This window comes from Chelonia mydas, chromosome 2 (assembly GCF_015237465.2).
Source record: "Chelonia mydas isolate rCheMyd1 chromosome 2, rCheMyd1.pri.v2, whole genome shotgun sequence".
Lineage (NCBI taxonomy): Eukaryota > Metazoa > Chordata > Testudines > Cheloniidae > Chelonia > Chelonia mydas.
Window position 1 is genome coordinate 162,568,479 of NC_057850.1, and position 13,463 is coordinate 162,581,941.

General features: G+C 43.5%; 1 protein-coding gene across 2 annotated transcripts in view; it reads right to left on the reverse strand.

Moving 5' to 3' along the window:
- Window positions 1-6,150: 6,150 nt before the first annotated feature.
- UPP1 (uridine phosphorylase 1) overlaps window positions 6,151-13,463 on the reverse strand; it is a 30,510-nt gene continuing 23,197 nt past the window's right edge. Inside the window, exons 9-10 of one of the 2 annotated variants that reach the window (XM_037889962.2) lie at window positions 12,929-13,100; window positions 6,151-8,032 (exon numbers count right to left, since the gene is read on the reverse strand). In XM_037889962.2, the coding sequence (XP_037745890.1) occupies window positions 12,961-13,100 (140 nt within the window). In that variant the 3' untranslated portion in view covers window positions 6,151-8,032; window positions 12,929-12,960. Of the gene's footprint in view, window positions 8,033-12,885; window positions 13,101-13,463 lie in introns of those variants that run through there. The other variant, XM_043540475.1, reaches the window with a different exon arrangement.

Here is a 13,463-nt window from a genome sequence, read left to right on the forward strand (position 1 = left end):
GTTCTAGAGCTGATTATCACTCACAGCTTGTAGAGCTTGTCCACACGAACAACTTCTTAGCATATGCGCAATGTGCCGCACATTTAGTTATATAGTCTATGGACGCTATTTCAGGTTCTGACTGTCCTATTTTGATTTAACTTAAGTTGGCTTATTAGTGACTGAAATTAAATGAAAATAGGACACTTGCTCTGAAGTCAGAGTGTCATGCTTATAAGAAGCACACAGGATTTTTTTTTTTTTTAGGGGAAAAGGCAATATGCCGTGTTTATTGAAAATACAATTAGCATATGCATTCAATCATACCACACACACACACATACTGTTCCACCAGTCAATGTTATAGTTACCAGTTTAAAGTCGGAATCAATCTAGTGGTCAGCTAGGTTGATCACAGTAGGGAGGAGCCGGGTTCTGTCGGTCGTGACACGATGCTCCGGGGAAGTCTTGGCAGGACGAACCCAAAGTTTCATGACAAGGCACCCTGTTTATATAGTGATCTTCCTTCATTGGAACCAATGAGCTTTGCACCATCATGCTGAAATTAATTGTTGTTTGACGAATGTTTGTTTTTTTTAATTGTTTTTATTTTTTATTTTGTTTTTTATTACGTTTTTTAAAAAGTTATTTTATGCTAGTTTTAATTACAGCTATTTTGTCCCCATTAATAGGTGCCTTTTTTATTTTTAAAGTTGTTAACTTGCCCTTCTTTAACATTTCAATAGGGGTGAGTTGCAGCCTTCTGGAGCCCTTCCCTCCATTTCCAGTTCCTCCCTAAACCATCTGGTTTAGAAATGGCCTTTACATTTATTTTTTAACCCACACATTTTTATTTATACATAAAACAATTTACCCAAAACATTTTAAACAAAAACATTAAATTGCAATGCAAAAAAACCCAATCATAATATTCTTTTACTTATTTTAAAATGCTAAACCTACAACAAATTGGTAACCTTTAAAGAATGTTACTGCTTTAAAATCAATCCAAACACAAACTCTAGCTAATGTATTTTTACCAATTGCCCGTTAGGCCATTCCTTTTTGCTATTTAAAAAGAATGGCTAGCAAAATATAATTAAATCATACATCAATACATTTAATACATGCTACATTATTATTTATTTTAAATTATATAAAATACAAACAAAATCCTACTACTACAAGAGTGACAACACACAGATATGCTCTGAAATAACATTTCAGTGAAAACAGATATAGCTATTTTGGTTCCAATTTGTGCGTAGACAATTCCTTAGTTTATTGATTTCTGAAATAATACTGGCTAATTCTTATGCAATGCTTCCATCTAGTGATCAGGTGAAAAAATATACAGGCCATATAACCTCTAGGATTTTAACAAATCTTCTACTTTAAAGGACCAAGCAATAGCAAAAAGAAACAAACACCTTATTTAGGAAACGGAATATTTGGAGTTAAAAGCCAGAATATAGACTAAAACCACGAAAAATGAAGATACTTAACCTCATCTCAGTGAGGCAGAGTGCTAGGTAGGAAACCCTGAATCAACAGTGGTCACAGGAGCTCCAATCAGGCACTGCAAATTGGAGCTAATGAGGCAGACCTGTGCCTAATTTGTGCTTGGGGAAGGACAGAAGGCTAATTGATCCATTAGCCCAAGCCCTCAAATAGGCACAGGAAGGAAGTAAAAACAGGGGAAGCAGGCAGTTAAAGGAAGAGAGAGTTTACTCTTCCCCTGCTTATAAAGGTGCTAGGTATGCTGTGAAAGTGGTGGGACTCAATTATAAATAAACTGCACAGGGTGTTGAACCAGCACAAAGGTCTCTGCATGGTTTTGTGGACTGAGACAAAAGTAGGATGGAGGAAGCCTGTTATATGGGGGGGCTTATCTGGGATCTGAGCCAGCGTGAGGGTTTGGTGGCCCGGGCAATGGAGAAGACCTTTCAGTGGCTGGTAAAACAACAAGAGTCAATGCAGAAGGCCCTATAAAGCTTTCAACAATCTCACCACATAGAGAGACAGGCTTTGCTTACCTGGCAGAAAAGCCTCCAGGGTTGCCAACTTTCTACTCACACAAAACTGAACGCGCTTGCCCTACCTCACTCATCCTTTAAGGCCTTGCTCCTGCCCTGCCCCTTTTCCAAGGTCCTTCCCCCCCACACACTCACTCCATCCCACAACCCTCACTCGCTCATTTTCACTTGGCTGGCTCAGGGGGTTGGGGTGCAGGAGGGGGTATTGGCTCTGGGCTGGGGGTGTGGGTTCTTGGGTGGGGCCAGAAATGAGGGGTTCATGGTGTGGGAGTAGGCTCTCAGCTGGGGCAGAAGGTTGGGGTGTGGGGGAATGAGGGCTCTAGGCTGTGGATGAGGGATTTGGGGTACAGGAGGGTGCTACCAGCTGGGATCAAAGGGTTTGGGGGTTAGGAGGGGAATCAGGGCCCCCGCAGCTCCCATTGGCTGCAGTTCCTGGCCAATGGGAGTTGCAGAGATGGCGCTTGGGACAGGGGCAGTGTGCAGTGTGCAGAGCCTCCTGGCTGCCCCTATGCATAGGAGCTGGAGGGAGAACATGTTGCTACTTCTGGGAGCTGCACGGAGCCATGTCAGACAGGGAGCCTCCCTTAGCCCCACTGAGCCATTGACCGGACTTTTAACAGCCCAGGCAGTGGTGCTGACTGGAGCCACCATGGTCCCTTTTTGATAGGGCGTTCCAGTTGAAAACCGGACACCTAGCAACCCTATTCATAAGGGAACAAGCCAGCATCCAGCAGCAGCTCCTACAGAAGGTGGTAAGTCCCGTGGTGGGGGATGGTGCTTGAACACAGAGCCTAGGACCATGTAAAATGAGCTCTGCAGATGACCCAGATGCATTTGTGGGCACTTTTGAAAGGGTAACCATGGGTGCTGGATAGGATAGGGCAACCTGGGCCCTGCAGTTGTCTCCCTATCTGTCAGGAGAATTCCAAGCAGCCTATATGGCCCTGAGTGAGGAGCAGGCCAGAAAATATGAGACGGTAAGGACAGCCATCCTGGATTGGGTTGGGCTGTCTACTGAGAAGTACTGTCAAAAATTCAGATCAGCAAGGTGGATAGGAGGTTTATGGCCCTGGGCATTTGCCCAAAAGGTTGATGGACTGGTTGAGACCAGATACGCAAATGGTGGCAGAAATAATGGATGCTCTGGTATTAGAACAGTTCCTTCAGGGCCTCCCCAAGAACATATGAGTGTGGGTCAGGCAACATCAACTGGGCACGGTGAATGCTGACTAAAACTGACAGGGTAGTATGCAGAAGCAGACTTTCCCAGGAAAGAGGGGTGACCATATAAGGGTCCATAGGTGGGGAGGAAGACCGGAGAACCCACAGCAGAAAGGGGCATGGACAGGAAGAAGGAAGAACCCCAAGCAGTTCCAGCTGGGGCTCAACCCATTATTTACTACCAATGTGGACTACCCAGACACAAGAAAGGGGACTGCCCCACCTGGATTGTGGCTTTGCCAAGTTTTCTGGCTGGGCCAGGGCTGGAGGGAAGGAGAAGGGGGCAAAAACTGTCCACCATTTCTCTGATGGTGGGGAGGAAACTCCACAGAGGCCTTATGGATATGGCCTCGGCTTGCTCGCTTGTCCAGAGGGAGCTGGTGAAGCCTCACTCGATGATTCCAGAGCAACGATGGCCTTACGGGGTGTCCCTGGGGATAAGAGGCATTGCCCCAAAGCCCAGGAGCCCCTGAAGGTCCGGGAAAGGTTTCGGTGGAAACAGGTTGGAAATTGAGGAGATGCTTTATCCAATTGTCTTCGGCATGGACTGGAGTCCCTTCCCCATTGGGAAGTGAGGCGGTGGGAGGAATCCCCTGTTAAGTAAAGGAAAATGAGGGGAAAAGAGAGGAGGAACTCCAAAAAAGAAGCAGGAGAGACCCCTGGACGACAAAGCCTGAGTCAGGAGGACAAGAGCTGTCCCCAGGGAAGGAAGGAGGCACAGGGGAGACAGGCAGCCCAAACTCCTTAGCAGAGGTCAGGGAGCCAAGGGAGCTCCCTGCAACACAACCCCCAGGAGAAGAAACCCAGGCACAGTTTGGCAACTTGAGGGGCCCTGGGTGATCCAGGGAATGAGGGGAGTAACCCTCAAATACCCTGCCAGATGCAATGAGAGAGAAGGAGAGGAGTAACCCCATGGGATGGGCTGCTACAGAGCTATGGGGATGCCTGCCCCCCACACTGTATGAGTTTGGGGGGGGGGGGGGGGAATGAGCAAACCCCACAAGGGAAACCCAGGTGATGGCCGTGGAGATTGAGAGAGGTTCCCACAGGCTGGCCCCTCCGGTAAGGGTGGGAAAGCCCAGGGCAAGAAGAACCTTGCAGTTAAACAAGGGTGGAGGTGTGTGACAAAGTGCTAGGTAGGAAACCCTGGGTCAACACTCTATTCACAGCAGCTCTAATAGGGTATAGCAGATTGGAGCTAACGAGGCAGACCAGTGCCTAATTTGTGAATGAGGGCTGTGCAGAAAGGCCAATTAAGCCATTAGCCTGAGCCCACAAATAGGCACCGCCGGGAAGTAAAAAAGGGGGAAGGAGGCAGTGAGAGAACGAGATCTTCCCCTCTCCCAGGTGCTAGGTATGCCGTGAAGGTGGTGGGACTCTGTTATAAATAAACTGCACAGGCTGTTGAACCAGCACACGGGTCTCTGCGTGGTTTTGTAGACTGAGACAGAAGTAGGGCTGAGGAAGCCTGTTAGTCAGCAATAAAACTTTCATATATTTACATCACTTCTGTTTAAAGAGTTTAATGCAATGGAAATGCTGCAACCATAATACAAAAGAAAAACTGATACCATCCCTGAGTACGGACACAGTTTTCAAATGATTTAGACTCCTAAGTGCTTAAATCCCTTTTGAAAATGAATGTTAGGCTCTTAAATGGGTTTAGGCACTGCAATTCTAAGCACAGCAATACCTCAATACCTCTGAAAGTCTGGTCCTGAGTAATTTTAGAAAATGAAACTTAGCAACCTCAGAAAATGGTTGGGAGGGAGGCAAGGGTGGGATATAATGGCAGTTCCTCCACTCCAGCACTTGGAAGTTGAATCCCCTTATGAGTAGTCAGGGGAAAGGCTGGTATGTTTGTGTACTTAGTTGTGGTTAAAATCTGAAACTGAAATAGCTACAAAAAAGGGAAGGTGGCTTAAAGCATAAATTAGAGAGCAAGTAGAACAGCGTTGTTTCAATCATCATCCTGAAGCCAGTCTCCTAACTTCTTGGTTACCCAAACTGGCAATATTGCTAATGCCCACTTTGGGTACTCCGGCATTATGGCTGAAAAGGGTGGCAAAGTAAATTTGTAGTTGCAATTATAGTTTAAAGGCACAGGTGGTGCATGAACTCTTGTAAATAGAAATCCAACAGATGCATGTTTGCAGCAACACCTTAGGTTGTAAGAGCAATGGCTGCTTACAAGCAACATTTCCCCTGGGAACACTTTCCCTACCATGAATTGTCCACTCAGTAACAGCAACAGAGCTGCCACATAAGAGCAACATTTGCGATGTCACAGCCAGAGCTAGAGATTTGGGGGATGTAGGGGTGTTGCTTCCCCCCTCCTCACCCCCCAAACGGCATCTTTTCACTCCCCTCCTGACCCTTGCCCTTCAGCGCAGTTCCAGGGCCCTGCCTGACAGAGCCTGCATGGAAAGCATGTTTGGAGGGATGGTCTGGAAGACAGGGGCAAGTTGGGGTCCCGGGAACAGCAGAGGCGCAGTTGGAGGGTTTCCTCCTCCCTTCCTCAGCATCGGGCTGGCAGACAATGGGGGGGAAAGGTTGCTATTTTGCAGTGAGGGATCAGGGATCCCCCTCCCTAGGGCACTGATCTACCCCCTTTTCCCCCTCCCATCTCTGCTGTCTGTGCTAGGAGCCACCCTGCCCTCCATCGCAGGGTGCACATGGTACCCTCCCCAGCCATCAATCCCTCCTCATGGTGGAGCATAAAGCTACCATTGGGAGCACCCTCAGCCTGCCCTGGCAGCCAGGCTCTCTCAGATGTTTTGCTGACTGGGGGTTCCCCTGCCAAACCCAGGGTTCCCTGACCCATTTCCCCCAAACTTGGGGTTCCCCCCACTCACCCCAACTCCCCATCCACAACCTCGCTGCCCCACCCCTTCCGAAACACCCTTAACTCTTCATACGCCTTTGGTCAGACGACACTCCCCATAACAACAACAGCTGCTTAGGACATAGCAAAAGGCCACTGATTTGTTGCTAGGAAGTAGCATCTACTCTACTGTCACCGGTTTTGTGTAAAGGACATTTTTTTCAGTAAGATTTTGGCAGCTGCCACCTAGTGGACATTTATGTATTTTTCATTTAAACTCCCTCAAACACAATTTTGCCTATCAGACACTAAACCATATTCAAAACTCCTGTAGAATGCAGTGTCAACACTTGTTTGTGTTCTCTTTTTCATTTTTTCAATAAAATGTGGGTTTTTTGGCTGGTTTTTCATATGTTTGGTAGGAACAACAGATTCTCATGCCTTGTTCCTATTCCCCACTCATCCCACAAGCACCACACCAGTGTTTGATTATATAATATTTTGCCACTAATCTGTGTCATTAAAACTTGAAATTGTGTCTCCCATCATTTTATTCTTCCCCAGAAAACTTTCTTCACTCATTTTTCCCTTTCTTATTATCTGTCCCTTTCCCTCTGTCTGTGTTTCTTGCAGATCACTTTCATTCACATTGCCCCTCCAAATCGCTTCTCTTCCATCTCACTCGTCTTGATTGACCTCACTTTCCTCTGAGCCCTCATCTCATCTTATATTTGTTCCTTTGCTTACTTTCTCTTGTTCAATCTAATCCCTGATCCTGATCCTCCACTGGCTTGACTCTTGAGTTGGCTTTTACACCTGTGCTAAGTGGGTGTGAAATGTTACCAGATCAGAATTCTTCACTCACTCATCGTGACTGGTGACTGGCTGACTACACAATGTGCAAAGTAGTGGAAAATAGGAAACACCCCCCCCCATCCTTTTCTATCTATTTAAGTGTCTTCCTGCTTGCACCCAGTCCCATGTTCTTTTATTTTTCCCCTGACTTCCCTACCCTTTGTCTTGTTCTTTGCCCTAGGGCCTCCCATGTGCTCCCAGGAAACCCATCCTCACAGCCATTCCCATCCCATTAATTTTTTGTCTCCCAAGACCCCACCAATCAGTTGATCATTTGACATTGCCCCCTCCTCATTCCTTTATTCAATTGATCCTCTAAGCCAGACCTTCTACCAGCCAGCGTATCCCCTGCCTCCTCCAGCATACTGATTCTGTGCCTCCTTCCTGTAGGGAGTATCTGCCATTGTTGTGTGAGGGTGTGGCTGCAGAGACCAAGGCCATCCTCCAATTTGGAAGGAGGGCTGTGGACTGCAGAGGGCCGAGCAAACTGCCATCCGCTCACATCAGGATCTTGCTGCTGTGGCATGTGAATTAACTTCACTGGTAAGTACAAGCTCCCCGGGCCTTTAAGAACAGACCTCACCCTCGATACCGCTCCTCTGCAACTGCAGCAAATTGATACGGCATGTGGTAGAGCGTGTGGAAGCCTAAGGGATGGATCTGTTAGAAGGGGAGTTTAAAAATAACAGTATGTTGAGTACATTGGCTCAATGAAGGGCTTTAATGTGTAAAACCTAGGGGGAAGATAACGAGGGAGACCTTGACGGCAGGGTCAGGTGCATGCTGCAGCATGACTTCTTCCTTCCTCTGTCCAGTCAGCTTCATAAGCAGAGACTGGGTCATTCTTATCCTTGGAAAATGTTTCTAGAACCAGGAGAAAACACAGCTGTTGTTGGATTTCACCTTAGATTATAGGAGAGAAATAGGGGGTAAGCCTTGTAAGTCATATGTATAAGGTTCTGTAGCACCCTCTTGTGTTTGCAATACAGTATTGCAAGGAAAGTTCTATGGCAGCTTCCCATGGAAAAGTGAGGAATGGTGAGGTATGTTTGGTTTGCCTTGCTCTGGCTTGTAATTTTGGTTTGTTTACTGGTGTGGCTCCTTGCTTGCTCCGGACCTGAGGAAACAAGATGGAGAAATACTTTAATAGAGGAAAAAAATAAGCACATGAAAATAAGTGTGAGAAAGGACACACCTTGGAGGAAGTTTAATGGCTAAAATCTACAAGGGGTGGAGCCCAGGAACAATTAAGCAGCTCTCCAGTATTACAGTGAGAAAGTAAAGCCACTACAGGAAAGACTGAGGTAGGGCCTTAGACCTGGTTAGAACATAGTACTTGTTAGATTTCAGTGTGAGGATATCCGCTAGATGCTTTCTTGTCCTTGAAGGTAAATTGTATGAAGAGATGACTACTTCATATCATTGTTAATATGAGAACTTTATAAGTTAAACTGATATTGTTATGGGCTCTTAAATAAAAGTCCTTTATTTTTTATATCTAAAGTAGGCTCCAGATTCTTGCTGCCCATTCCTCTTTACTGTTTTCTTAAGCATAGAACTCATTTTCTGTGCTACAGCTGCAGTGTGATAGTGTTCCTCCCTGTAAACAGATATTGTGCCGCTTCCTCACAATCAGAGAGTGTCTTTCTCCTTGCTGTTATCAGCTGACATGATTCTACTGGGGGTTTCAATTTGAGTGACGTATGCTGGAGGTCTCATGCTGCCAGTACTAAAACATCCTTGGAATTTCTAAACGTCATAGATGACAATTTCCTAACTCAGAAAGCATTGCAGCCGACATGAGGAAATTCTGTATTAGCCCTTGTCCTAACAGATAAAGAGGAACTGATCACATAACTAAAAGTTAATGGTAGTTTATGTAGAAGTAATCAGGACTTGATCACATTTATAATCAAGCAGAATAAAGTGACGTCCTATAATAATAATAATCTAATCTATATCTATCTATCTATCTATATATATATATATATTTGATGCTTTAATAGGGCTAATTTCATCAAACTGAACATAATTATGAGCCAAATCATCTGGGAGGAAAAATTTTATCAAAAAACATGAATGATCATTGGGAGTAATTTAAGGACACCTTATTAGATGACCAAGAAGCCACAATTGAGGAAGAAGGCTGTGATGAGTTTTGTTTTGTTTTTTTTAATCTCATTTAGAGGAAGTGAAGGCAGCTATAAAAAAATAAAAAGTAATATACAACAAATGGAAGAAAGAGGAAGTTGATGGGGATTGTAGAAAATTCATAAGCGAAGCTTAGGGACCCAAGGATAAATCTATGGCCAGTAGAATTAAAGACAATAAGAAGGAGTTGTTAAAATATATAAGGAACAAAAAGAATCCTGGCAGTGGTATCTAGATGGAAACAGTAGAATTATCCATAATAATGCAGAAAAGGCAGAAGTGTTAAATAAATATTTCTATTCCATATTTGGGGAAAAACAGATGATATAGTCTCATCATATAGTGATAACACACACTCTCTTCCACTAGTATTTCTGGTGGATGTTAAACAGAAGGTAGACATTTTAAAATCAGTAGGTCCAGATAACTTGCATCCAAGAGTTTTAAAAGAAAGAGCTTGCTGGACCATTAATGTTGATTTTCAGTAAGTTTTGGAGCACTTTGGAAGTTCCAGAAGACTGGAAGAAAGCTAATGTTGTGCCAAGTCTTAAAAAGGGTAAATGGGATGACCCAGGTAATTATAGGCCTGTCAGCCTGGACATCAATCTCAGGCAAGATATGAAGTGGCTAATACAGGACTCAATTAATAAAGAACTAAAGGAAGGTAATGTAATTAATGCAAATCAACATGGGCTTATGGAAAATAGATCTTGTCAAGCTAATTTAATTTTTTTATGAGATTACAAGTTTTGTTGATAATGGTAATAGCATTGACATTATATATTTAAACTTCTGTAAGGTGCTTAACTTGGGACCACACTACATCGTGATTAAAAAACTAGAACAACATAAAACTCACGGGGCACGCATTAAATAGATTAAAAACTGCCTAACTGATAGGTCTCAAAATGTAACTGTAAACAGGGAATTGTCATGGAACAGTTCTGTTTCCACTGGGGACCCACGAGGGGTAGGTTCTTGTCCCCTTGCTATTTAACATTTTTATCAATGACCTGGAAGAAAACATAAAATCATCATTGATAAAATTTGCAGATGACACAAAAATTGGGGGAGTGGTAAATAACAAAGAGGACAGGTAACCGATTCAGAATGATCTAGATTGCTTGGTAAACTGGGTGCAAGCAAACAATATGTGTTTTAATATGACTACATGTAAATGTATACATCTAGGAACAAAAAATGTAGCCATACTTACAGGATGGTGGACTCTATCCTGGGAAGCAGTGACTCTGAAAAAGTCTTTTTTGAGATGGGATGACCAGATCTGCACACAGTATCCAAGATGTGGGCATACCATGGATTTATATAGAGGCAATATGATATTTTCTGTTGTATTATCTATCCCTTTCCTAATGATTCCAACATTCTGTTAGGTTTTTTGAATGCCACTGCACATTGAGTGAATGTTTTCAGAGAACTATCCCCAATGACTTCAAGATCTCTTTCTTGAGTGGTAAATGCTAATTTAGACCACATCATTTTATATGTATAGCTGGGATTATGTTTTCCAGTGTGTGTTACTTTGTATTTATCAACACTGAATTTCATCTGCCATTTTGTTGCCCAGTCACCCAGTTTTGTGAGATCCCTTTGTAACTCTTCATAGTCAGTTTGGACTTAACTATCTCGACTAGTTTTGTATCGTCTGCAAATGTTGCCACCTTACTTTTCACTCCCTTTCCCAGATCATTTATGAATATGAATAGGACTGGGCCCAGTACAGACCCCTGGGAGACACCACTATTTACCTCTCTCCATTCTTAAGTATTACTCCTGTCCCATTTGCACCATCCATTGCAGGACAGACAGTTTTTCTTAGAGTTATCCAGAGTCCATAGTTGTAAAAAGAGCAATTTTAAAAAGAGCCATTATAAGACCCAGGGTGATGGTAATGGAGGAACTCAGAGATGCTCTTTAGAGACATCAGATGTGGATTTGTTTCAATAGCTGAAGGCATTCCAGAATTCTCCAAAAGAACCATGAATGATTGTAGGAGTGACTGCCATCCCCTGAGGATGTGGAGGTGAAGGTAAGTTAAGAAGAAAGGTGGTGACTGTTAAATAATCAGGAGACAGAAAACATGTCACCTGTCACCAATCTTGAGTATAGTGTATATCTCCTGTGAGTGCCTTCAATTCTCACTGAAGTCCTTTGATTCATCAAAGCACTTAGGCACATGATTAATTTAAGATATGGGACTTAAAAGCAAGCTTAAGTGCTTTACTGAATATGTGTGGATTTAAGCACATGTTTAAAGTCAAGTACAAATGGCCTTGTTGAATCATGGCTTGGGAGCTGAGGTATGGTTTGGAAATTCAGTCCCAGGCTTTGTCATTTCATGAATTTTTTACTGAGATGAAAATAATGCAGTTTACACAAAGATTAATAATATATGAAACAGAGTAAGGATTTACAGTGGACCTTGTTTTTGCCAGATCAGTTGTGTGAAATAAGAGTATAAAAGGCAGTGATAACTATTTACATGGCATTTTGATACAATGAATTTAGCTCTTCTTTTGAAGCTAGTTTTAATGTTTGGCTTTGCAAACACTTAACATGTTCTTCTCGCAAGAATGAATAAATAAAGCTTTTTTATATATTACCATAGTCTAATCCTGCACATTAGGACTAATTTCTAATACAGTAACTCCTCACTTAATGTGATCCCGGTTAACATTGTTTCGTTGTTATGTTGCTGATCAATTAGGGAACATGCTCGTTAAAAGTTGTGCAGTGCTTCCTTATAACGCTGTTTGGCAGCCGCCTGCTTTGTCCACTGCTTGAAGAGCAGCCAGTTGCAGCTAGCTGGTGGGGGCTTGGAACCAGGGTGGACTGGCAGCCCCCCTCTCAGCTCCATGCTCCCCTAAGTTCCCTGTGCAGCAGCCTCTCAGCAGGCTATCAACTGCCAGGCAGCTCAGCTGCTCCTCCCCCCACTGCCATGTGCTGCTCCTGCCCTCTGCCTTGGAGCTGCTCCCAGGAGCCTCCTGCTTGCTGTGTGTGTGTGGTGGGGGGGAAGAGCGAGGTACTAATGTCAGGGTGTCCCCCTCCCCCAGCTCCTGCCCCCTGTTTCTGTACCTCATCTCCACAGAGCGGGGGGACACACTACAGAGCTCAGGACTGAGGGAGTTTGCTGGCTGCTGTCTCAACTTGCTGATCTACTTTAAAAGGCAGTGTATTTAGAGTGGGGTCAGCGTACTTAAAGGGGCAATGAGCGACTCTCTCACTCACACTCGCACGGTGTGTCTGTCTCTCAGTCTCTCTCTGCAATGCTGTGTCTCCTCCCTCCATTCGTTTGCCTTGTAGAGTGTGAGGCTACATTAACAATAATGTGTTAACCCTTGAAGGCTCAGCCAAGTGCTAGTTCATCATTAGCAGGAAGGCATTCCCTGGGAAATATCCCACCCTCTTCCACTCTCTGACTCCACCACCTCAACCAAGCTTCACAATCATCATTGCTGTGTACAGTATTAAATTGTTTGTTTAAAATTTATACTGTGCGTGTGTGTGTGGTGAAAAAAATTTCCCTGGAACCTAACCCCTCCAATTTCCATTAATTCTTATGGGGAAACTGGATTCGTTTAACATCGTTTCACTTAAAATAGCATTTTTCAGGATCATAACTACAATGTTAAGCGAGGAGTTATTGTATATAGAAAAGTGTAAAACCTTATGTCTTCTGATATACAAATAAGATATTCAGCATGTTCTGCTACTGAAACATACAGCTACTAATGATTAGCTTTAGTGCATTTTGGTTGGTGTAAGCTATCATGAGGTAAAAAAGAGATTTTATAGGCATTTATAGCTATGAGCATTGTTTCAAGTCAGAAGAAATACTAGCCTTCTGCTAATAATCAGCAAAGGGTGGGTACATCACTCTTTCCCAAGGCACTTCTTAATAAAGTGTCCCACTAATTTCAGTGGTCTCTGCTGATACTCCACAAGTACATCATGCGAGCTGCTAATCTGATCCCCTTCAAGTCGATTCAGAAGTGTGACACACACCACAGCAGCTAGAGATAAAAGAAATAGTGTTTGTTAGACATGACATTTAGGTAACTTTCACCGTGAGAAAGCATGAGAGCATCTTCTATTTGTACACCCGCGTTTGAGGTATCAAAACAGACAATAGGAGATAAAGCCAAGAAAACTAATAGTTTCAGTGATGGGTCTGAGCAGTTGACAATGGAAATCACACTTTATAATAAATAACTGGATTAAGTGCCTATCTCACTTTAGATGTTATTTAAAAATTACTAATAGTTTGAGGCAATCTATCAAGCCATTAGTAAAGTCAATGGAGCTGCTCCAACATATGGTCACATTCAGATTATTCATAATCATTGCATCATTAGAACCTTTTTCTGAATGGGATT